This window comes from Marmota marmota, unplaced genomic scaffold (genome assembly GCF_001458135.2).
Source record: "Marmota marmota marmota unplaced genomic scaffold, marMar, whole genome shotgun sequence".
NCBI classification, from domain to species: Eukaryota; Metazoa; Chordata; class Mammalia; order Rodentia; family Sciuridae; genus Marmota; species Marmota marmota.
The window spans coordinates 37,181,383-37,208,179 of NW_025999977.1; the positions used below are offsets into that span (position 1 = coordinate 37,181,383).

Consider the following 26,797-nt stretch of genomic DNA (forward strand, 5'->3'; position numbering starts at 1 on the left):
AAGTTGGTTCCAAAGTCATGTATAATATGAAGTCAGATATATTCAGAAGTCTAATTTCTATCCTAGTCCTGTCAAACCTGTCCACCTCGCCACCATACGTAATTGTTCTGGTCTGAACATTTGCTCATGTTTCCCTGGAATTTGTACCCCAGGGTGATGGTGTCAGGAGGTGGGGGCTTTGGGGAGGTTGTTAGGTCTTGTGGGTGCAGTCCTCAGGCAGGAGCCTGGAAGGCTTTCTGTAAATCATGCCCACCTACTCTAGCTCCAGTGGCAAGTTTGGGAAGTTTAATAGTTGTGGATATTCGTGGTCATTTGGCATTGATTCATGCTATTTGCAATGATGCCTGACTGTTCTCTTAAAATTTATCCCACTCCCATCTTGTGGTCCAGGGAAATGAGCTCCAACTCTGGCACTAGAGGGTGGCAAGTAACCCAGGGATGGGATCCACATCGCATTTCTAGGCAAATGAGTTTATATAACTTGTCAATGAAATGGGTCATGCTGGAGATTAGTTGGGGTCTAAAGAGAGACCATGTTCTATTCTTTCCCTTGGCTCAAACAAAACATAGGAGCCCTGGATGCCCCATGTCTCAGTCCTTGGGACCAGCATTCTTGGAGCTAGGTCTGCACTCTTTCGGCCCTGCATGCCCCTTTCCCAAACACCACCATGGGCTTCCCCCCATGAAACTAACACTGGAGAGCTCACAGGAGAATTCACGACAGAGTGGGCATCACAGCTTACAGTAGGCAGGACATATTTATACACTTGTTAAGTTTTAGCATTAAGATAATTGTACTGCTGAACAGTGAGAGGAAGGGGAGCATGGAGTCCCACTGACCTTGAAGACTCATGTGTTGGAATGACTAAATTGTCCTGAGGAGAACCACTATACTCTTTTTTAGCTTAGGCCACTTTTTCTTAATACCTGCCAAATGAGAATCCAAAGAATCCTGAGCTACCAGTTCTTCCTGAACACTACCCTTGGAAAGGCTTAACAGCACAGGGAGACAAAGTGGCACCAGAACCTGTCGTTTCTGTTATGCCTGAGGAAATGGAGGCAGAACACACATGTAAACTCTATTTCACGTACACCACTTTATTCTGGATGTGGATCACAGATAACATGACTCACAAAACACACCAGTAGACATTAAAAACTAAGGCCATTCTGTGAGTTATTTTTAAAACTTGGTGTTTTTCACATAAGGATATTTTTAAAAAATGAATTACTAAAACCAAGATTCTCTTCTGAAATAAAAATTTTAGGGAGGGACAAGACAACTTTAGGGCCAGACCTCAACCAAAGCTCATCATGTGGCAGAACCACTTTCATCTTCTACAGCATGATAACTACTGTAGGGCCACCACGCCTCAGCACCGAGTGCTCTTCCCCACATGTGACTAAGTGGTGTTACACTCAGTGACTGGTACTTACAGACCTTTACCTCCCACTGGAAGAGGCTTTACCTAAGAAATGCATTGCAGAATTCTTGGAATAAAAAAAAAAGAATGAAACCCAAACTAAGGCACTGAAAGCACATTATTTATATAAAAAAAATGTAAACAATTTAACACCAACAGGCTCCTCCATTAGTCCTTACTGTAAGAGTGCACAGGGGTGTCATTATTGGGGCCAGAGCGTGAAGTCCAGGGGAAACAGAACATGCCTGTCTCAAGATGTGGTCTTGGCCACCAATATCCCGTTCTTGACATGGTGCTATTGCAGTAATTCATTTCAAAATGACATTACATGAAAGCTGTTATTTTTTTTCTAACATGCATTTTGATGGCATAAGGAAGGATTATTGGAGTCTAAAATGATGGGCTCTTTTAACATTTATTTTTTAAGTTTTTCACTATATTCTCTAAATTTTTGAAGCAAGTACTTTGGCTTGTTTCATAAAAGATATGTGGTGTAAGAACTTGTTACCCAGTCGATACCCCTTATATTTTAAGCACAGTGGTTCATATTGTAAATAGATCATACTTGCTATCCTTAGAACCTTTTAGAATGGTAAATTTGGCAACTGGACAAATATATTGTGAACATTTCAAAGTCACCTTCAAAGGACTGAGAGAACAGTGAGTAGAACTCGTTTGCAGGGCAAGACTTGCAGCTGCTCCGAGCGGAGTCCACGGTGATGGTGGGAAGCGCCGCAGAAAAAACTCCCGGGGAATGTCACAATGACTGGAGCTGCGATGATGCACGTGGTGTTTCAGTATCAACTTTAAACGGTTCTAAGCTCCAAATCATTGACTATAGTTCTTTAATTTTTTTAAATTAAAAAAGACTCAGGCTTTAAACACAGTTAACAATGTGTAGATCAACATGAATTATTACAATGAAAAAAGACCTTCCTGTAATAAAATAGAAGACTCATTTTCTGGAGTTATTTCTAAATCTTAAAGCAAGTACAGTGTGGATTTTACAGATTTTAGTGCTTTGTAATTATGAATTATGAGCAGGTAAAATCAATTTTGTATTTTATCTTAAACACATTTACATGGTAGTTGTAACTTGACCAATAAATGTGCAGGAAAGGCAGGTGAGGGGGCTATGTTTTCACCTGGGGTAGATAACACAGCTTATCATTTTTACCCCAGGACAAATGCAATCCTGATTATTAAACTATTTCTGTATTTAAATATGACCCAAAGAATTCTTGGAGAAACTTAGAGACTTCTCTCATTAAGGAAAGGAAAAAAAGTTGTTTTTTGTTTTTAAAAAACCCCTTAAACCCCACAAAGGTAAATGGCTGGGCTGGAATATGTCAATTGCAGCTTTGAAGAAACAGTTAAGTGTGGGTTGGTGGTTTCAGTGGGCACTAGTTAATACTGTCTCAATAAATACAGTATGTCCACAGTGTTCTGCCCCAACCAGTGCTTTCTCATAGAATCTGTTCAATAAGTTGAGCTCATGATGTGCTTACCTTTCATGGCAATGGATGACTGAACTGCTGGGTAGAAGTCACTGTCAAGCAAAAATGAGATGTCACTAAAGAGAAGGCATTCATGCCCCAAGAGTACATAAAGCAATAAGTAGCTCTGGAAGCTGGCTCACTGAGCAGTAGAGCTCACAGACTGGCCAACAGCTAAAGACTTTTAATAGGCTCATATTTTTGCAGCTCGACCATTATCCCTATTACCTGGCCAAAAAAAAAAAAAAAAAACAGGAGGGCAGAGCTCCAATGGGATGGAACCTATGATGACATGCTCCTTTTGCCTCAGAAGGAGACAGTGCTTTTGGTTCACTAGATTTTCTTCTGACTCCAAGTGACAGAAGTATTTAGACGAACAGTTGATCAAAAGTGGGTTTAAATATTACTATTGAAAGAGAAAGCCTGGGACTAAAAAGAGAGAGGTTTCCCTGCTATCATTGAAAAGGATTCATTTGTGTTATCCTTGTGTAAAATCTATCAAAGCTACCAGGCTTGAATAATTTAGGATAAACCATTACTGCCATGTCTGTATTTTTGTGGTTGTTTTAATGGCAGAAACTAGATACCCATGCACTCCTAGAAAACAATAACCTCCCTTTTTTGGTAGGTTTTAAAAAATATTTCACAAGAAAGTTTCTGTCTACAATAACAGGATGTTCCTCTCAGCATGCCTCTAAGACAGCATGTGGCTGAATGCCTACCCCTTTTAACAGAAAAAGCTACACCTGCCAAGTTGTAAGGAAACCAGCACTGAGCATGCAAGATTGAGGATGAGTGAAGAACTGGAGCTAATTCCTAGCTTTTAAAATTCAAACTAAGGTTTCCAAGTGGAGAGTCTGTGGTTGCTCCCTGAGTCATGTGCAGGTGTGATTTTTCCATGTGAGGAAAGGGCACAGGTGGTCTTTTGATCGCTTGGTTAGCCCAAGATACTATGTGGAATGAGAAGATTCCTATGTTGATCAGTTTGAGGATAAGGGAGGTATGTTTTCTAATCTTAAGGGAGGATGGGATGGGATGGGTTTGATTGGCATACAAAGGATGCAGATGGGGCCCAGGGAGCAAGCCCGGGCACCACGTGCGTGGCTGCATGGAGGAAGAGTGCTCACCTCCGGGGGTGAGCTGGGCAGTCAAGTACCAGTGCCTGTCAGGCCACACTACTCATGAGTTCCACACCTGCTTCTGGTCTGGTGAGTCTGTTGGGTTGGAAGATTGGGGCTTTCAGAGAACTTGTATATACCTTGTCTATCAATAGCCTGATGATTGTTTAATAAAATTATGGCCCAAGTTATGTCACAGCAATCGATCCCTGCTACATTCGCAGCATCAAGATTACATTCAGAGATTAAAAAAAATTGTAGCAATATTTTCCCCACAAAATTAAGTGCAAAATATCTTTTAACAAATAATGATGATAGTAAGAAATATCTGACAATCATGCAAAATGCATCTCAGTTTACAAAGGCTTAGAACATTTCCAAAATATCCCTTTAGGTTTTTACATTGTGAGCCTGACCATCTTATTCATTTTTCTTTAAGTTTAAATGTGCCTGCTTGTGAAAAAGACGGTAACATGCAAGTTCAATGATTTCTAGTCCGCCAAATATTCTCTCTTGCAGCACAAAGATTACAATGGTGACTATAAAATACCACCGAATAGGGCTGTACAAATATATGAGCAGGCACATTGCAGGGCTGAAAAGGGTCCAGTACAGTATAGAGAGCAACTTGACCACAAGGACCCTGAGCTCAGACTTGCAAGGTGGAATTACATGCTGTTCAGTCGAACTGAAAGTCTTCTCCCCCTGGTAGAAGGAACGCAGCCTCTCTTCCTTCTCCTCCCACCGCTTGTGGCACCAGAGCTGCAGGTCCTCCCTGGACATGGGGAGGGTGTCTACTGGATGTCGATGGACATGGAAGTGGATTTCCTTGGGGAAGTTGCCATGGAGGAGGTGCTTCTCTGTTTGAGGAATGTTGTGGGGATATGCCACAGTAATGTCATGGACAGCATCGAGGTTCTTACCTAGGTTTGGAAAAGATAAAAATATCTTTGTTTTAGCAGTGATCAATTGGTGTATAATGCTGACTCACAATGAAGAAACGAAACACTGGAAAACCAGGACAGAGTGAACCATGGTGAACAACAGGGGCTATAAATATAATACTTGATTCAATATTTAATAGTTATTTTTAGCCTTTTTCTCCCCTGTTTGCTAATTATCACAAAGACCTTTATAAATTATCTTCATTCCCAGAAATGGTAATCTGCCATTCTAGAATTAAATGGACAAGCACATCAGGTAGGATTTGAGATGGGAATTGAAGAGTACAGATTAGCCCCTTTACCCATAGGATTCACTATTTCAGTACCCCTTAATATCCTCTCCACATAAATACAAATTTTCTCACCTTTACCATGAAAGCTACTGCAAAGAAAAGTTCAGAATCAGACTTGAATAAGTGGTCAGAAATATATGAAAACTTCCATGTGATTTTTTAAGTTTTAAAAATACATCAAGTTGAACTCCAAGTAAGACCCTGACCAGAGATTCCATCTTCCTTAGCAATTTAACTTGCAGATGCTGGAGATGAGAAAATGTGAACAGCAGCCTCATCTCCCTCAAGATGTCCTCAAAATACAAAGGGAGACGGCTGCATTAAGCCTTGACCAACCCCATTGGGAAGAAGGGGGACCTGGAAGGCAGAGCAGGGTCAGAGAGCACGGTAGGAAACAGGGCACTGAAAGTGGGCTGGAGGCAGGTGGCGCAAGCCCTCGGGTTATCATACTTTAGAATTTGAACACTCCAGGTGGTGGAGAAGCATCTTGAAAGGTGGAGGGTCTTGGAAGGTTCTAAACAGAGAAGAATTGTTTTGGGGGCAATGACAACACTGTATGGAGAGACCAGGGGCAAGAGAGTAAAGATAGTAATTTGACAGCTGTTAACAATTCAGAAGGCCAGAATGAAGAGGAGACAGTGACCAAAGAAGAGACACATCCAAAAACATTACAAGGAACAACTGATATGATACAGCTGGAACTCCATGTGGCTGGATAAGGAGGGGAAGCAGGGAGGAGTGAACACACTTGGTTTTGTTTCAGGGTACTGTGCAGACGGTGGGGCTTGAGACTAGAAGTGTCGGAGCAGGGTTGGATCTAAAGGGGCCACAAGGACATTTAATAATACGCTGTACTAGAGGCTCAGAAAAGATTAAGTGTTTTGCCCAAGGATACAGGGCATGTTGGTGCAAAGTCTCTGAAAATTGCTGTCCTCCTTATTCTGTTGTCAGCTGGAGACCTTTGATGAGACTTGGATTCCTTACCATACCAGAGAGTACAAACAATACCAACTTGTGGGGACAGAAATCAGAATAGCAGTTGCCTATAGGAAGTGCCTGGAAGGAGCATAAGGAAGTTTTAGGGGTGACAAGGACTCTGGGGATTACACGGTGCTTACATTTGTCAGGATCACCAAACTGGACATTTAAGTTGTGTAATTTCACTCTATTTAAATTTACCCTCAATGGCAATAATAACAAGAAATGAAGTAACCCCCTCACTTCATTCCATATTAAACCCACTGGGTTGGACTCGCTTTTTAAAAACGGTTCTTCAAGTCTTCTATAAATGTTTGTCAGTCCCCATTACGTTGTGAATACTTTAGGACCTGGTTTCAATCTGGTTTCCTAACAGCATTATAAAATAATCATCACTTAATAAGAGCTGGGTTATAAAAAATGAAAATGTCTCCATCAACAAGGCTTAGATTCAGAACTGGAGGGGCAGTTCCTTAGGAAAGCTGCACGCTGTTGACACGGGGTCTAAGGGGTACAGATGGAGGCTCATAGAGAAAGCTTTAGCAGTACTGTATCTAAAGAAAGACCAGGCCAGATGCAGAGGAGTAGGCCAGATGCAGAGGAGTGGGCCAGAGGCTGGAAGCCACAAGGTAAAGCTTTGTAACAGGGCTGTCAAAAGGAAATGTATTCACCATTTGAGAAAAGGCTGGTTTGCCCACAGGCCCACTATGCTACTCTGGGAACTTACCTGTTATGGTGGATTGTCTGACAAACATCTAGAAAAAGCAGACCTGCTCTTCTTCTGATGCTCTGAGCATGATATATCCCCTGGAATGGTAACTGTTAATTCACCTACATTGAAAAATCAAGCAATCTTTGGTCTATTTAGCCTTAATCACGATTATACTTTCTATGATAACAACAACAACAACAACAACAAAAAAAAACTGAAAAAAAAGTCACTTGTCATACCAATTGGCCACATTCAGAGTTATATTCACATTTTATTTACCTTTAAAACTTTCCTGCAACTAGTATTTCAGCTTCCACCATCTGCCAGACCCTTCTCCTCCATCAGGGACACTGGTCAAGATCAACACTGTTGCTCAGCCTTAGCTGGTCTGCTTTTCCCATGTAGTCCCTTCTATCTTCCACTCAGTCACTCTACACCACTCTCACATTTAATCTTAGAATTGGAATAGGTTTCAATCTACTCTTAAAATAGTTTATATGTCCCAGTCTATCTCCTACAGACAGTTCTTAATGCTTAAGGATAAAATAGAGTCATGTACAACTAAAACTGGTATCAAAATGGTAAGGCAAGTTTCTTGCTAGTTTTAGTAAAAACTAAACAGCTCCATATTCTCTTCTTTCCTCTTGAAAACCTACATGGTGTGTGTGGGGTGTTGTCCCTTGCATGTCTATGGGGTTATAATGTTCACAAGTAGCAAGTTTTTAGATCCTGAGAATACCACCAACAGGGACTATCCTTAGTGAGGAATGCTCAGTGAACAGTATGGAGGTCTGGGGCCTCTTGACTGAGTCACCTAATCTCTGTGGCTTACTTAGTTCTTTCATCTAGAAAACACCTCACTGGGTGGTTGTGAGGGTTAGATGAAATAATGTATGTAAGCATGCATGGCAGGATCTGGTGCACAGTTAACACTTGGTGAAGGCCAGCCATTGCTATCACTGGACCATCAGGCTAACAGGCTGGGCTGTATCCATTGTGACCTGCCTGGTGTCTAAGGGAAAAGCTACATTCAAGTCCCCTCTCTCTGTATCATTGTCTACATCACTGTTTTCCTGGGCCCCAAAGATACCAATTATGAATCTCCTGATTTAACCTTTCCACTCAGGCTAAATGTTCAAAGTACTGTTTTGTAAAACTGAAGGCAGGGGAAAAAAAAGAAAAGAAATCCCTCTGCTTCAAACATACTGCTTTTCCCCCTGAAATATATGATCTTAACTTCTTGCAATATCCAGCTCAAATGCGAAAAGTTCTAAGAGCTTTCTTCAAGTGATAAGGCCTAGGGTGGCCTTGCCCTCTGTGAGACAGCACATGAGCTAACAAGCTTACTCCACACTCACTTGTCACTGTGGTCTTAAAGCAAGAGCCATGTCCTCTGTGTCTCCAGCACTAACAAGGCTCCAAAAATGTGTATCTGATCTACTAACTTTTTATCTGAAAATATGAGAGATCATTATGCTTTCTACACTGGATTACTAAGACAATTTGAGGGCCAGTGTAGAGTGAACCCCTTACACAGTAGTCGGCATGCAGCAAGCTCTTGGTGTTAGCAACTATAGAAGCAGTCAGTTAATGAGACTGTCTTGCTCCACAGGTTTCCCCCGCCCCCCCCCCTCTCAATTTGGGTTCTATGAATTCTTGGTTCTGAAGGAATTACAAGAACTTGATACAGGGCATTCACCTTATAAAAGGGCAATATTCCAAAAGTTTCTTTTAAAATTTAGAAATTTGGAGTTACATTGTAACTCAACATAATTAAAATACTTATATGATAAGCAAAGTGCACGACATTATAACGTCAGCCACACAAAAGCCAACAAAGTGAAGGGGGAAGCTGGGTGGGGAGAAAGCAGCTGTACCTTAACACTCATTTTCCTGTGCTGTGCTGTAGCTTAAGCCTCCCTTAAGCATCATAGAAACTTAGAAATGTGTTAACTTCCAAGAAAAAGAGAAGGAAACGGAGAAAGGCTTTTACTCATGGAAGGAATTATTTATAATTATTAAACTTCAGACAGCACAAAGCCACAGCTACTGGGCACTGAAGGTTAGGGCCCAATCCTCTGCAGGCAGGAGAGTGTACTCCATATCATCCTCTGTAACCATACTTTCTGGCCCCTGGCCCCTAGCCCAGCAGAGCCAGTCCCACCACACAAGCGAGTTTCCTCCTAAAGGGAACAGGTAAAGGATGGCATATCTAAGTAACAGTAATGAAACTGAATGTCAAAAGTTGAGATGTGTCTGTTTAGTTGATTAGTTTATAATAGGGCTAATATATTATGTATTAAGAAAATAAATTCCTACACTTACAAAGGATTTATACTGCTTTTATATCTTTTGGAAGGAAAAAAACATTAGACTTAAAATATGCAAATTAAGATGGCTGCCATCAATAACTACCATTTAAAATATCCTACTGCTTGTCGGACAATATAAATGATGTGTCTAGATGCTCTTGATATCTACCAGCACGGGGCTTAGGAAATGGACCTGTTCTATTTCGGATGCTGTATCTATTGGCAAGTTTCATATATCACTATTATTTTTTAAGCCAGCATTCAATTAGAATAGCCACACTCACTTGGAACCATGGTTGTTTCTTTTCATCCCTGGAAAAACAAAGCTCTTGCTTTATATTGCAAATCTTAATTTCAATCCCAGAATGAGATCGGGGGAAGTTTGAATACCTTACTCATGTTTAAGTAACCAATGGAAGTTTAAAGCTATGACTGACTTTTACTAATATCCAGAAGGGAGTGTCTCCATCATCAAGTTGAGCCCATGACTGTTAGAAGATCCCTACCAGATATGAAAAGCTCACTGGAGTAGCAGTGAGCAAATTCCCACACATGTCCATATTTAAAGTAAAAGACACATAAGAGACTTTTGAAGACTCTAAATGCATTCTAGAATGAAGAAATCTTGATTTGCCTGCTAAAGCATCAGTTCCAAGTATTCAGCTCAATGACACAATAATACAAATGGAAATATTTTTTTTAACCCAGTGATCTTTAACAGAACTGGTAACAACTTAAAATTTACTTTTCTTTCCTCATTTCATAATCAAATACATGTAGCATATACAAAAACATAATTTAGATTTCACTTTAACATCTGCTTCTAAAAAATTTAAAATGTAAGTCTATTTCCTATTAACCAGTTCTAGGTCCATAAATTTAAATACATATATTGTAATTTTTAGATAAAGCAGCTTGCCACCCAACATGCATTTGTGTTAAAATAAAACGCCAAGGGCTGCTGATTTTGTACATTGCTTTTCAGATTAAAAAAAAAAAAAATTACTCCAGGAAGACAGAAGTTGGATCTAGTAACTAAGCAATTATGTGCTGTGCCACTCTGTCACTGACATGCAATTGTATGTGGCTAATAACAAAGCACGACTAATCGGTACTAGTCACTACACTTGGCAGAACAGTCTGGAATGGAATGATTCCGACAGATTTAGACTAAAAATACCAACAAATGAGACACCTTTCAGCCTCAAAATGAAAGGGTGTGCGGGAACCACTTAAAATCAATTGGTATTAAGGCTCAAACAGTACCCTTTTCTTCGAGAATATACTATCGTTTCCTACTTGAAATAGGATCGATTTTTCCTTCAGCATAAGCTGAATACTTATGGGATAAGGGGTGGAGTTGGCAGATCCCTGTCCTACTCTTGTCAGCTCTGTGACCTTTCATGTTCACTGTAAGCCTATCTAAATGCAGACCCCAGACCTACCCTCACTTTGTGGGCTTGTAAAGAACAACTGGTAAGTTCTGTAAAGTGCTTAGAGAAGAGCAGGCACCCAGAACATGTGTGCACAGATTCTTCTTTTTGCTGTACTGTCACACTCCTCTGGATGGATATCCACCTTTTGCACCTGGAGTGAATCATTAGGGTTAGTTGGTACCCTTACCTTCTTTCTCTACATTCCCTTATCCTTTGGGAGAAATACCAACTCCATTGCATGCATACATTTTTTTTTTTTTTCTTTCTGACAATTGGTCAAAGTATAGAAGTAAAGCTGTTTACAGGACTGACCCTGGCACTAGGGATTAACCTTAATTTATCTTCTGGTATATATTCCAAAGCCTACTACCTAATTCCTTAGACATTTTAAGATAAGCTTAGACTTTAAAACCTCCTGTAGCATTTAGAATAGAAGCTGGTGATCCCTGTGCTCTAGGGTCACTGATAGAATAAGAGCATTTGATATGCTTCACAATTTGACAACACAGGTACCTTCAGAGATCATCAAACACAGGATGTGGGCAAAAGCATGCACTTACTGAGACCAGAGTTTGAAAATAAACAATGTCAAATTTAAATCACAGTCCTTGGAATTCTTCTAAACATAACACAACTCTAAGTGTCCAATTATCAACAGTATTCATCTACCATGCCCTTTTTTCACTGATAATTTTGAAAATTTAAAACTATATGAAATCTAGGCTCAGTCAGAGTTAATTTCAAGACTCTTCAACCTGAAATTTGAATAGAATATTTTTATACACAAAATGCATTAAAAATACAAGTAAAAATAATTCTGCTACTACACTAAGCTTTGCAGCAAGTATTTTATAAAACAATGAGCTCTCAGGGACCAGACAACATCTTGGTACTTCAAGGACACCTTATAAATAATAGCAGCACAGCACTTCAGCTCCTTAGGGAGAGATACCATGTCTGTCGAGGGCTTGCTATGGTTTACTCTGTCATCCAGTCCACTCCTCTTCCAAGAAGCAAAAGCAAAACCTTTTGGGAACAGGCCTTACTTCATATGGCAATGCCATTCCCTTTACTGATTCAGGAAGAGGTTCAATTCAGCACAATGAAATGTAAAGGGATGGGGGTGGGCTTCCTGGGGCTTCTGGAAAAATTACCTTACAAGAAAAAGCCACAAGAACAACATTCACAGAATGATGCTGAAACCACTGAGGTCAGAATGGAGAGGTAGAGGTGACCTGGTGCTTGCTGAGATGGTTGAGTACCAAAATCTAACCCAGCACCCTACTGCTGAACTTCTAGTTGTGTAGGCAGCACTTGATTTCCTTACCTTCAGTCTGGTTGGACACAGGTTTTCCGCTGTTAAGTGTCCTGACTGATACAGTGGTCTATCAGCAGTAGGAATTAAACATCAACTCCAATTTAAAACAGAAATGGCATTCTATTGTGAAGTAGGATTTCTATTTCCTTTAAGTGGTCTTTACATCTTACTGTTACCTGACAGCATGAAAATCTTTTGAATTTTACATAATGTAGGCTTCAGTATTTTTCCATAAATCAATATAGGAATTGAGGGAGTATTAATACATTTGAGATAACAGATTTATATGGACCCATATGTTTACCCAAAATATTTTACAAGATGTCATATCTCTATTTATTAAAAAAAAAGCTGATTACCTGATAGCAAGCATATTTAATTACATTTTGTAAAAGTTGAGATTTTATAATCCAAATTCTCACATCAAAATTCTATAAAAACAAAAATAATGATAAAAATATCCCCTTTAAAAACTTTTAGCTAACCCTTGGATAAGAGATTAAACTGAAAGGAAAATTAACCAAAAAGGAATAAAAAAGAGAAGCCAAGAGATACAGTAAAGGTCATACTCAAAGGAAAAATTTATGACTTTACATGCTTTATATTAAAGAGGAAAAACTTCACCCTGAAAAAAAATGTGCCAAAGGAAATAGTAAGAGATGATTACTAAAGATACAGAAGCAGTAATTAATAAAACTAAAAAATAGTGATGGAATAAACAAATGGTAAGTTAATAATTTAATAATAGCGAAACACTTACATCCTATGAATCTGATTAAAGAATAAGAGCATAAATAGGAAAATGGCAGACAGAAAAAGAAATCGACCATAAATATAGGAGTTGAAAGGATAATGAGAATGTGGACCGACATATGGCAGATTTGTACAGATTTGTATGTTGCATATACACAAACCATAGCAGATGATGCATGTGCAAATATGCTACATATAACAACACAGATTTGCTTCTAAGTATTTGTGTTCAAATAAAAATTATGTCAAGTATTAAATTTAGTCTATTTTCAGTAGAAATGTACATTGTTTTCAGTGGATACGCAAACTACACTGTTTCTGTTGTGCAACAGGGACAAAGCACACAAACGCTAATTACAGAGGCAGGTCAACCTAGCAGCTATGCTCATTGCAATATCTTTCCTCAATTCCAGGGATTTTCATACATAAATTACAAAGCAAAAATGGGTGCAATAAACAAACACCATAATGTGCTATGAAGGGAAAGGGCCAAGGAGACAACTTCCAAAATATTCTAATTCCCAGGACCTAATAAGAATGAATGCCACTTCATCTTGTCCATCTGTACATTATATTATTGATGATATGGACCTTTATAGCCTGTTCTTTCAAAAATTCATATGCTTGCTTTGTTTTCATCATCGTTACCATTCTTTACAAGAAAGGATGTGCTAAAATGATATTGAGAGAAAACAAAGTTCAATGTGAAAATGAGAACAGTAATAAAGTATACTCTACCTCACTGTTGGGCTCAACAAATTTGTTTAGATGCCAAAACCCCTGGACATGAATCAATAACAGATTAAAAGATTAGAAGGATCAGTACGTACATAATCTACCAATCTTCTGGTCTTACAAATGAAACCAGAGAGAGAATGTTATTATAGTCTTTATGCTCTGATGTTAGGATTGAAGATGACTAATGATGCACTTGAACATTTCTCTACTGAGTGCCCACTATGTATGATAATGCAGGCATTATTCATTCAACGCATATCTATAGATAATACATGCTATAGAGAATGTATGTGCCAGACACGGCTATAAACATTTGGGGTACACTGGTGAACAAAAGACTCTGCCTTTGTGGAGCTTATCAGGGCACATAGTCATAGTTAAATACCATAAGAACATCAGAAATATCAGCTTCTTAAGGCAGAAGAAATGGAGTCACAGAGAAATTAAGTCACTTCCTCAAGATGTCAACTAGCAGTCAGTTCTGACTCTTGAAGCCTTCTATGAGGTTACTCTACTTTCTCACAGCTATATATGAAGACCAGGAGTTACAGAGTCAGACTGACTTGGTTTTATACCCAAGGACAGTGATCTTCTGCAAGTTAATCTCCCTGGGCCTCTGGCTCCCCATCTGCTAAATGGAAATAATGCTTCCCTTGGAGGGATAGAAAAAAACAAAAGAAGGTACCTGTCAGCCAGTTGATAAAGGCAGTCTACTACATTCAGTAATCAATTCTGTACAATGAAGACTTTTTAATTTCAAGTTTCTTTTGATCTTCACTACATCATTTTTTATCTTTTAAGTACATCATGCACATATTCTGATTAACAGAGTTTTGCTATAGTTTTATAGGAGTGTAAGCAAATTTCTTTCTATGTGTTATCCACTCCTGGGCAATACTTAGTTGACTAGTCTACAAAATCAGAAGGTAGGCCCTATCATCCACTTTGTGGTGGCCATCTAAGCTACTGCACCATGTCTAAATTACAAACTTTTAAATCTAGAAAATACATGGTAGTAATAGTATAGTTTAAATGTATAAAAATATGCCCCAAACCAAAGTCCAACGTTACTACCCTACCATCTTTATAGTGGATGTGAATTTTCATATGAACAGAGAGAGTTCTCTGAATTTCATTCTTTCCTCTTTGGAGAGGAAGAGTAAATTTGGTTAAGGATGGAGTATTTACTGAGGTGGGGCAAACTGGTTGTTGCCTTTAGCATCAAGACAGTGAATGTCCTCGTCCCAGGTGAGTTTTGTCCTTTCCTTGGCCTTGGTTTCTGCACTGGGAACCACACTAGGTGTCAAGGCAGCTGCCAAACTCTGTTAGGCTTGCACGACTCCTCAAATGACCCAGGAATTAAGTTACCTTGTTTTCTATCTCTCAGAAATCAGAATTCCCATTTGGTATGCTTGGTTTCAAGCATGAGGATTGAGGATCTTCCTAAACAAGATGCTTTTAACCACAAAGACCCTCTGGTCAATGGAAGGAATGCACAAGACACATGTCTGGACAGGATTGTGCCTATTTTGAAGACTTTGTTTCCCATGGTTTTCCTCTACAACTATCTGTTCACACTATCCTCCCTCAAATGACTAAATTAAATATTCTACCAGCAGTGGAGTTCATGTACTTTGTACTCCTTAAGAGAAACAGTCAGAATTCATTCCTCCTTTCCTTGTACTTTACAATATAGGACAATATAAAACAAAAGGAAGTGGTGGTGGTAAAGAATATGGATCAATACAGGGACTATTTCAACCTTCAAACAGTGAATTATCAAAGGTAGGCCTCTTGTATATCCAGTTCTTCATTGTGCAAAGGCTGCCACTACTGTGATAAGAGATAATCTGATGGAACTCGTATTTCTTTTCTACAAGGAAGATAAAGAATCCAGTTATGTATAGCTCAACTGTAGGACAAAAGTCTCTGGTTCTTCCAAGATGGTAAAAGAACAGTAGGCTATATTCTTCACACAGCTTATGGGGTGTCTTTCGAAGTTAAAGGAAAAAAAAGACAGAGAGAACAAAAATGAAAAAGAAAATGGGTTTTATGAAGTTCAAAAAGATAAATTTCAAAGAACAGAGCAGTCCTACTAATTACACCACCATGCACCATTTGATACTTGTAGATAAAATGTTAACTTCTCCTGCCTTTTTCTTCTTTTCCTCCTTCCCTCCCTTTCTTATTTGAAAGACAGATGCTAACATTATACCCAAATAAAATCCAACCCAAATACTCTTAAGTCTTTTTAAACTATCAAAATATGAGACAGGTATGTAGTTACTATTCACAGACTTACAATTCCTGGTTTGAATAGCTGTAGCTTACCCTATGCTCTTCAAGGCAGAAAAACTCTCCCACCCCACCTAGCCCTGCCCCATTCTGAGGGGTCTAATGACTCCTCAGAGGAGGGAACACTTTACGTAACAACATACTTTCTGGGTCTTTTATTCCTGTATTAGACAAGAAAGGACTCTTCTAAATATTTTCCAAACTTTAACAACTAGAAATTCCTAGCTGACCAACTTCTCAAAGAAAATTCTTATGGAGAGGTGTGGGAGTTTGAAGCATAAGGACGAATTTATTTTCTAGTACACTATTGAGTTACATCAGAAAGCAGAGGTGAGGGCTGGTAATCTAGCCAATTTACTAGATACTTCTGCTATATTTGAGCAGAAGGGGTAGAATCAGGGTTGGGGGATTACTCTGTTAAGTAATTTGAATATTAGAGGGCAGAACAGAATTTTTGGGGTGGGGAGCAAATATTCACTAGGAGACAAGGAGATGGGGAAAAGTACTTCAATATAGGGGCTTAGTCCTCTGAATTGGCAAGTGTCTTAAGCTGGTTTGAGCTGCTATAAGAAATTACCATAGCTGGGGGACTGTGTTAGTCAGTTCTTTGTTACTGTGAACAGTATCTTTGTAACTATTTTGTTTTGCTGTGAAATTTATTTTGGCTTATGTTTTAAGAGGTTTCAATCTGTGGTCGACTGGTTCCATTGTTCTGGGGCTGATGTGAGGCAAAACATCATGACAGAAGTGCCTGGTCTCCTGCTCAGCTTATAGCAGCAAGGAAGCAGAGTCAGAGAGAGAGAAAGAGACAGAAAGAGAGAAAGAAAGAAAGAAAGGGGCTAGAGAAGTTAAACTCTTCCAGGAACCCGCCCCCCCCCAGGCCCCGCCTCCCAGCTGTCAATGGTCAAAGCCCTCATGTAGTCTTCATTGCCTGAAAATCCCACCTTTCAACTTTATGTATTGGGGACCATGCTTTCAATACATTAACTTTTGGGGGACATTCCAGATCGAAATCATAACAATGACTTAAACATTTTAACTCACATTTATTTCTTAAAGTTCTGGTAGCTAGAAAGTCCACTATCAATGTGCCAGCAGATCCAGTGTCTGGTGTACAGATGGCCATGTTCTCATTGTATCTTCACATGACAGAAACCCAAGAGCAATCTTCTCTCCCTCCCCACCCGCATGTCTTTGCTTATAAGAGCACCAATGTCATTCATGAGGGCTCCACTTTCATGAATTAATTAGCTCCAAAGGCTCCTCGTCCTAATACCACCACATGGGTGATTTAGGCTTTAATATATGACATTTTAGGGGCATCCAACATTCAGTCCATAGCAGCATAAAACAGTCACTGGCATACTAACTGAGCTTCCTGTTTAAATTCCATCAGAAACACATGGACAGTCAATATCTGGATGAGTAGCTACCTATCCTGAAATTTAAGCTGGATAAAAACAATACACTTGGGAGGAAAATAAGTATTTTTATTGTGTTGAATTGTGTCCTCACAAAATTTATGACCACTAGAACTTCTGAAGGTGAACTTATTTGGAGACAAAATCTTTGCAGATGAGATAAAGATAAGAATGGAGATGAGATCATACTGGATACGGTATGCTCTAACCCCAATTAGGATGACCTTGAAGAGAAAGAAAAGGCAATACAGAGAGAAGGTGGCCATGTGAAGGTAGAGGGAAAGGGAGTACGCAGAAACCAGCTGAAGAATCCTAGGAGCACCAGCAGCTGCAAAAGACAGGGAAAAATTTTCCCCGATAAACTTGGTGGGGTGGGGCGGGTATGGCCCTATTACTCCTTGATGCCACACTTTTGAACTCCAGAAGTGTAAGAAAATAAATTTCCTATTTAAGTCAGCACAGCATTTTTTAATGGCAGCCTATAAAACTAATGTAGCATACATCAGAAAATGATGAATGTTAAGGATTGCCTTTTTGATAGTCTTGATTTGGGGAAGGAAATCTCTCCGAAAGTTTTACTAAAACGGTACTTTCAGAAAAAAGAGCAGGATCACCTAATGATGAGTCATAGCTATATATGTACAAAATGGAGACTTATTTATTTTCTAAGTCTGAACAGGTGAATGGCAGGTACCTATGAAAAATGTGAAGCTGTCACACTGTAGAGATTAGTTCCTTAGTTGAGGAAGAGAGGCAGTGGTTCTTAACTCCAGGCAATTCAGGAATCACATGGGAAACTGGTTGAAAATAAGAAGTTCTGGGCTTCATTCCCAAAGATTCTTATTTAGTTTATTTGGCCAGAATCAAGGAATTTTAACAAGTACACCAGGAGATCATGATCTGATATAGGGAGTGAGATTATGAACTGATATAGGGAGTTGGAAGGGTCTCTCCAGGAAAAATACGGAGTTATTGGGATGGTTCGATGCAGAGTATGCCTTGGGGGAGTATGTTTAAAAGCTGGGCTTTAGAATCAGGTGGGTTCTTCACCTAATTTTACTCTTTGCTAATGCATGGCGTTGAAAACATACATAACTGGGGCTGGGGTTGTAGCTCAGCAGTAGACTGCTGGCCTAGCATGTGCAAGGTGCTGAGTTTGAGCCTTAGCACTACATTAAAAAAAAAAAAAAAAAGTAAAATAAGGGTTTAAAAGAAAAAAGAAAACATACATAACCTCTGGATGAATTGAGATCATCTTTAGTAAATGATCAATGGATGTTACCTACTCAAATTATTTTAAAATTTATTTAAGGAGAAAACAATTTGATGCTCTAATTCCCATGACAGTCAATTACTCAAGTTACTAGCTGCCATAGGCTGTGTTCATATAGTGGGAGATCTATTCAGAGTATCAAGGAGGGTTTATTTCTTCTTCGGGGTATGGGAGAGAGATGTGCTAGATATGATTTTGATAACTGTGGAACAGCAAGAGAACACAAAATTACTGGGATTGGTAAGAAAACAATTAAGCAAGAAAAAGGCAAAAATAAGCTTTGCTGATGTAGCAATTTTGCCTAAAGATCCTAGTGTCTTCTTAAGTTTAGTACTGAAAATAATTTCTTACTGCACTTGGCATACCCAGCTTATTGATGACAGAAGTATATATCCAGGCAAGTTTGAGGAGTGTGGCCTCCCTGACCTCTAATTCAGCCCAGTGTCTCAATCTTAGTTCCTTTAAATACTAGAAATGGAACAAAAAAAGAAAAAAGCTTGAGTTAAGTACCTTTTTTGTTGGTACCAGAATACTTAGTAAAGTTTCATATTTGTAGAAACCTTGATTGATGGGGCAACAACAAGGGGACAGGAGAAGACATGAAAGTGAGAAAAGACTACAGATACCTGATAGAGGTTTACTGACTAATGCTGGGGGTGGGGGTGTGGGGGCTGAATCCTAGACAGAGAGAGCTGTGGCCTGAGCATGAGCCACATAAGTACATTTACATTACCACCTTTTAGGCACCAGTATCCATTCAGCTGAGGTTACACTGGACTTTTTATTTTCTAGTATTTACAAGTAATATGTAAAGATATAAGGTTAACGTGTGATCAAAAACCAATGGTTCTTAACTCTTCTGCTATTCTTAGAAGCACTTGGGCAAAGATGTTCAACCAAGGATTATGTAGGAGGATATATTTAACAAATTAACCCAAGTTCCTGGGTGGAATATTCCTAGTCCCCTTAAAGCCCCCACACCCCCATTACTCTTCGTAATACAGTATTAAGGAAATGAAAGGGCAAGTCACGGGCTGGGGTTGTGGCTCAGTGACAGAGTGCTCACCTAGCATGTAGGGGGCCCTGGGTTCGATCTTTAGCACTACATAAAGCTAAATAAATAAAGGTTTTGTGTCCATCTACAACTAAAAAACAATTAAAAAAAAAAGATAGGGAAAAGAGGACTTGTAAACAGTATATATTTTAAATGACTTGTATGTAAGATATACAAAGAACTCTAGTCACTCAATCATAAGACAAACCATTTTCTAAAACAGAAAAAGACTGAAATTAACAAACAACCAAAGAATTATATGAAAGGCAAATAAGCCAAGGAATATATATTTAAATTAACATCTTTAGTTATTACTAGGGAAATATAAATAAAAAACACATTCCTATTAATTAGAATGGCTAGAACCCATGGCAGGGAGGATGGTGAACAACTGGATCTCTCAAACATTCCTAATTGCAATGTCAGAGTACAGCCACTTCGAAAAACCAAGGTTTGGCAGTGACCCAGCAAGTGCTCACCTAGGTATGTACCCAAGAAAATATATGCCCACATAGATTCTTGTATGCAAGTGTTTGGACCAATTTTGTATGCAGCATTCTAAAACCAGAAATAACCTAAATGTCAATTAGTCCACAAGTAGATAAACAAATATGGTATATTCCATATCACAGAATTCCATTCAGTAATGAAAAGGAATAAACTACTGATACATATAGCAAAATGGATGGTACTTATAAACATTAAACAAGTGAAAGAAGACCTACTTACTATATAATTCAATTTATATAAAAACCTAGAAAGGCAAGTCAGAAAGCAGATCAGTGGTGACCAGGGTTCATAGGAGCTAAACTGCAGAGGGGCATGTGAGAGAACTTTTGGAAGTGATGGAAATGTTCTATATTTTGACTATGGTGCTAGTCATGTGACTAAACATTTATTAAAACAGATCTAATTGTACTCTTAAAATGACTACATTTTACATCAAGTAAATTCTACCTCTAGAAGCTTTTGTTTTTATAACAGCTTCTCAAATATATGTCCTAAAAAACATTTAAAATGACTCAATATCACAAATTTGTAATATGTGCAATAGTCTAAATAGAATTTTATGAAAAAGCTGCTTGGATTCTCATCAAACCAACATGTTAGAAAACAAAATTTTTAAAGTTTGAAAGAAAATCAAAATTTATACATATGTACTATTTTAAACGATTTTTTGGTATTAGCATTTTATAGGAAATAGAACATTTTCCAATTCATTGAAGTAGGCATTAACTTAACCATAGGCATTGCATTACAATTTTATAATATTTTTTCCCTTTCCTGGCTAATGCATAATACAATTTCCTAATTAAGGGACAACCTGACATTTAAAAATTTAACTAAGAGCAACCTGACATTTAAAAATTTTAACCATCCTAATTTCTTTCAGGATCACAAATAATAATTTACCATAAACACTGCTTTCTAGAGAGGAAAAAGGTTCAATCAACATACTTTCTGAAAGTTGCCAGTAATTCAGTTAAATTTGACAAAGAATATGGGGCTAAGTTGTGGTTCAGTGGTAGAGTGCTTGTCTAGCACATGTGAGGCACTGGGTTCAATCCTCAGCACCACATATAAACAAACAAACAAACAAGCAAACAAATAAAATAAAGGTATTGTGTCCACCTACAACTAAAAATATTTTTAAAAATTTACAAAGAATAAAAACAACAAGAAAAGTAAGAGACATGTGCCTTGAAATTGATATTTTAGAAGCCAATATCTCTGATTTATTATTAGAAGCAGGGCTCTGTGCTTATCAAACAAGTCACACACACCCCCCCCACACACACACACACACCCTGGTACACTTCAAAACCTTCTATAAATTCAGAGCAAATATTACAAGAACAATGGGCCATTTAATCCGATCAGTAGTTCAGAATTGGATGGCACTATTTTTTTTTTTTTTTTTTTTGCTTTTAATTAATATGGTGATGCAGAAACTCATAGCACGTTTGGGAACTGGTTAAACATATGCACTGCAACCTTCCTTGTCAAATATTCCCTCCAGCACCACTCCAAACACAACAATCTTTTCACAGGCCACAGCAACTCAACAGCAACACTGCTTAACACTGCTTATCAGCTGTGTACATGGGTGTGTGTGACAGCTTATGCCGAAGATATCTATGTGCAGCTTCTACTAATTTCTGCTCAGTGGTACCGAAGAGGCTGGGCTGGGTGGTGACCACTCCTCTCTCTCTTGTATCTCCCCATTCCAAACCAGGGAAGGGTCAGCTTAGCCCTTTATATAAGCTTATTGATGCACTGATTTGTACTCTGATGTGTGCCGATTTTAAAAATTCTAAACTGTTCAACTAGTCATAAGACATAACCAAAAAGTAATCTCATTTAATCCCCCCCCCTTTTTTGTAGCACAGAATTTACTTTTCCCAAATAAATTCTTTACTATAGATCTATAAGGCAAATAAGTCAAACTGAACTTGGATGTCTGTGCCTTTCATTTCACACATTCATCTAATCCTTCTGACTGCTGAAGGTGTTCTGGTTTGCTGTTCTCCTTCCCCAGAAACTCATTTGAGCTTAATTGAACAGGCACACATTTTGGTAAAAGTATTTAATTTCTTTTTCTTCAATCTGGAAATGGAAGCTAGTGGGTATCTTCAGTAAGGTCCTGACCAAAAGTCCTTAGCCAAAAGCAGGTCTTTAGTATCACACAGAGATCCTACCTATTCACTTACTTCCTTCTGTGCCCATCAGCCTAGATTTCTGTATTTCATGCCTTTGTTTTTCTCTCAAACCTGCTATACTTCCTCATTACACCCCAACTTCACATTATTTTTCTGAGAAAGTAAATCATAAGAAATTTCCACAAGCTCTTACCACCCTATCTCACCCTTTGCTACTATGTCAGTTCATAGATTCTGCCTTTTCTTTATATGGATGATCAGCCCACACTCCTACTTAGGCCAAACTCTCCACTCATGTGCTCTCTCTGCTCCCCTCATTGATTCAATGATACTACTCCCCCAATTCCCCTTTGATCAATCCTTCCTGACTTGCCCAGCAACACGTTATGTCTTCTGTCATTCCCTCTTGACTCACATCTCCTTCCATCAATCACCCTCTTTGGTGCTCCTGATACAGCTATACTTCTTGAGCTGCCTGTACTCACCATTTTCAATCCTCTCCCATTACGCTCTTGGACCTCTGCCAATTAAGTTTAAGCCCTCACCACCCCATGCAAGCTGTTCTCATTGGTGACCTTCGTTTGGTTACATGAAGGTAATCCAAGGACTCTCTCCCCTCTTGACTTCCTGGCCATGTGACTCTCTTCAGGCCACTCTAAAGTGTCTTTGTAGACTGCTTGGTTTCCTGATCTCTAAATATTGGAGAGCCTGTGGGCTTGGATCTTATTCTTCTCCATCCAGTCTCATTCCCTGGTTGATGTCTTCCAGTCTTACAGCATTATCTTCTTTTACTTCTACTAAGAAAGTAAGCACAAAAAGGTAGACGTTTTTGTGTATTTTATTCACTAGTATATTCATAGTGCTTCTTCAATGAGCTCAGTAAATAAATTTATTGAATAAACTGAATAAGCAGTAAAGGGGAAACTGAGCTTGGGAGAGAGCCTAAGAACAGAGCCTCTTCTAACTAACAGCCAGCAGTAGAAAGGTACACAATGAGAGGCTGTGGTTGAAGAACAATTATGATTAATGATCCTCCAGACCATAGCAGAGAAGGCGGCCAGGAAAGTGTGCTTCTGCTGCCTGTGAGCATCAGACACTCCTTGATAAGCCTCAGACACTCTGCAGTTCTGCCACTCCCTGTCTGAGCAATCACTGCTATATTACTGCTAAAGTGCTGGTATTCTCACAAGCTGTCAGGCCACCTGAGATGAGAAAGTTTCAGATGATATACTGCAAAGTCAAGGTCACATGTGTATGGTGTAAATAGCAGGTCATGGGATAACTTAGAACATCAGGATTATCTACAGGACACCACAGGCAGAGAGCTAGGGACCTAGTGAATGTGAAGAAACTTGGGCTGACTTGGTCTGCGCTTCCAGACGTGACTCCAGGGCACCTTCATTCTCTAGGTCTGTATCCCACAAGCACGGTCTCTACCATACTACGGTCTTCAAACAGAATAGCACTCACAAGGCAGAGGAAAGCTCTGGAGAGAGGGAAAAGCCAGTAGCTCTTGGGACCGCTAAGGGGTTCAGCTAGAAATGGGGCCTCAGAAAGTGCTGGAGCTGGAGTGCATCTTTCCCTCCCATGGTCCTCTAACTCACCCTGGGCTGAGGGGTGTGCTCGCTACCTTCTCCCACACATACACACTCTCTCTCTCTCTCTCACACTTGCTCCTCCCTGGTATTTCCTAAAACCATAGCTAACTTATAATTAGGACAAATCATTTGTTTCCTTCACAATGGGCTTTCTTTCTTGAAATCACATAAAAGGATGGTATTTTCAGGATTTATGGCTATAGTAAATTAGAGTATATGCTTTGGCTTTATGTGATTAATTCATATAGCTTTCACCCTATTCACACACAGACAGTAATGCAAACTTTCTCATAGACTTATAATGGTAAGAAGGAAGAACTAAAAGGATGAAGAACAAAAATAAGAAAACTGCACAAAATGGTCAGAAGAAAAAAGCCTAAGTGTAAGAGCAGGTGAAGAGACCAGACTTTAAAAAGGCAAGCATGCTGGGGGAAAGATGATTGAGATAAAAGTAAAAAAGATACTAACCAATTAAACTCAATATTTATTATCTATTAATGCTCAGCATTGAAAAATAAAAGCGGAAGGATAGAAAGGATGGGGAAGCAACAATGCTTAAGTCTTAAGTAGTTAAAACAAAACTAAAAATTCTGCACCAAGTTATATCCATGTCCACGGGACCCTTAATTCAGAATGTTTATGATTTGCCTGTTCCAAATAACAATGAACTTGTAGTAATAGAAAAGGCACATTATATGTATTGAACCAACTAGCTGGAATGAAAATTGATTCCCAAACCCAAGAAACACAAGAACCTACTAACTCTAGGCTCCAGCATTTTAATATACATCAGAATCAGTGTGTTGTTTTCAATGCCAGCCTGTTTCAGTACTTGTGATACTTTTCAATTAGCAGAGTGATACAGACCTAGGCTTGTATGACTACACAAACTACAAGGTCTTAAATAGCAGAGAGACCCGTGAATATAAAAATGATCCTAATATTCCCAATCCTGTGGTGTTAAAATAATTTCTAACAAAATTTGATACATAAGTGGATAAATCATATTAAATTAAATCAGCCTGTATTTGGAAAGTTATCTTAATCAGAAAGAGATTTAATGAAAAGCCTTAGCTTAGATGAATACTCTAATTATTACAGGCTAATATTTGTCCACAAGAAGAGAAGAGAATTTGTTTCAGGATTAGTCAGAGATCAGGAGAAGCCAGAGGCACCAATTCAATAATGGAATGCCTAATTAACTGATAATGAAATCTTAATTATAATATATTGCTTTGCCCTCCATATGATTGATTTAGCACACTGCTTTTCACACAGTTCATTAAGGAAACCTAAATAAAAGCAATTATTAAAAATAAAGGGAAGAAAACAGAATTGGTAAATTAAATCTTTTAAAAAAATGTGGAGAAAGTCTAATGTAATAAAAAGTCTAATGATCAGAAAAAGTCTTGCTGCAGAAGGTATGGCTATTCAAACTGTATATTTTCTGTACTCCTGGCTGCCCTTACATGCTTAAAATTATTCCAAGAAGGCATGCATTTATCTTATCAAAAGTACTGATGAGAACTTAATATTAAGTGCTGCCTAAATCATGGTTATGATGACAACTGCGGGTCCTAGGCTAAATACAGCTACTGTGGGAGATTCAGATGTGGAAGCAATCCTTTCCTGTTGCAAGTTTATAATATAGTTGAAATACAAGACATAAACATGTGAAAAATTAAATAAGAGCAAAGGAAATGAATAAAAGTTAACACAAAAATTTAAGAGAAGTGAGTGTAAAAGAATATGAGCACTTCGAGTTCAGAGGAGGACAAGATTTTTGTGAGCAGGGATGCCTCAACATTCCTGCAAGCATGAAGACGATTCTGGCATAATTATGGCATAACTAATTCCTTGAGATTTAGAAGAAACTGGGCCTTCAATATGGGAAATACATGATAAAGTATCAAATGGTTATGGAAAAACAAACAACAGGTGTCTCTTAAAGAAAAGAAGCTGGGTGCAGTGGCCCAGGCCTGTAATCCCAGAGGCTCAAACAGGAGGATCCCAAGTTCAAAGCCAGCCTCAGCAACAGTGAGGCACTAAGCAACGCAGTGAGACCCTGTCTCTCAATAACATACAAAATAGGGCTGGGGATCTGGCTCAGTGTTGAGTGCCCCTGAGTTGAATCCCTGGCGCACGGCCCCCCAAAGAAAGAATAAAGACAGAAAAGAGTTCAAAGCCAGCCCCACAGACATACAGAATTTAATAACACATCAATGAAGAATAACAGATTGTTTAGTACACAGTGTTGGGAGAAAAATAAAATCAAATATTCACCAATCAACGGAAAAAACTTCAGATTAATAAAAAAATATACTTATATAATTAAAAGAAAGTAGAAACCAAGTATCAGGGAAGGCTTTCTTTAAAAAAAGAACTTAAAAACTTCAAAAGCATAAGTTCTAAGGCAAAAAGTTATTAAAATGATTAAGAATTTCTGTTCAATGAATATGTAATAAAACAACATATTTATAAAGTCTAAAACTGAATAAGGGATTAATTAGTATCTCTAACATAAGAACCACTTAATGCAAATCAGCAGTCACATAGTGTTGTGGTTTGGATAGGAGTTGTCTCCTAAAACCTCTTGTGTTAATTCAGGGATATTCAGAGGTGAAATCATTAGATTATGAGAGCTATAACTTAATCAGGTGGTAACTTAGGTAGGTGGGGAGTGGCTGAAGGAGGAGGGCCACTGGGGGCATTTCATTTTACCTAGGGGGCGCGCGCACCCGCGCGTGCTCTCTCTTTCTCTCTCTCTCTCAGAGGAAACTCAGAAAATAACAGGAACATGAAAATCCTTTGTAATCAGACAAAAGAAAATTAAAACAACAAATTATTCAACTGGCAAGGAGTAGAAATTGGCAAGAATTTCTACGAGTAAGTGAGAGGGTACTGGTATCAGACCGTGACTTTAGAGGGAAACTGTCATTCTGTAGTACAATATTGAGTTAGTTGAATAAAGATA

General features: G+C 38.7%; 1 protein-coding gene across 12 annotated transcripts in view; it reads right to left on the reverse strand.

The window, feature by feature from the left end:
- Nucleotides 1-1,073: 1,073 nt before the first annotated feature.
- Lclat1 (lysocardiolipin acyltransferase 1) overlaps nucleotides 1,074-26,797 on the reverse strand; it is a 179,732-nt gene continuing 154,008 nt past the window's right edge. For all 12 annotated transcript variants that reach the window (XM_048804589.1, XM_015479796.2, XM_048804591.1 and 9 more), the window contains one exon: nucleotides 1,074-4,961. In XM_048804589.1, coding sequence (XP_048660546.1) covers nucleotides 4,459-4,961 — 503 coding nt within the window. In that variant the 3' untranslated portion in view covers nucleotides 1,074-4,458. The remainder of the gene's footprint in view (nucleotides 4,962-26,797) is intronic.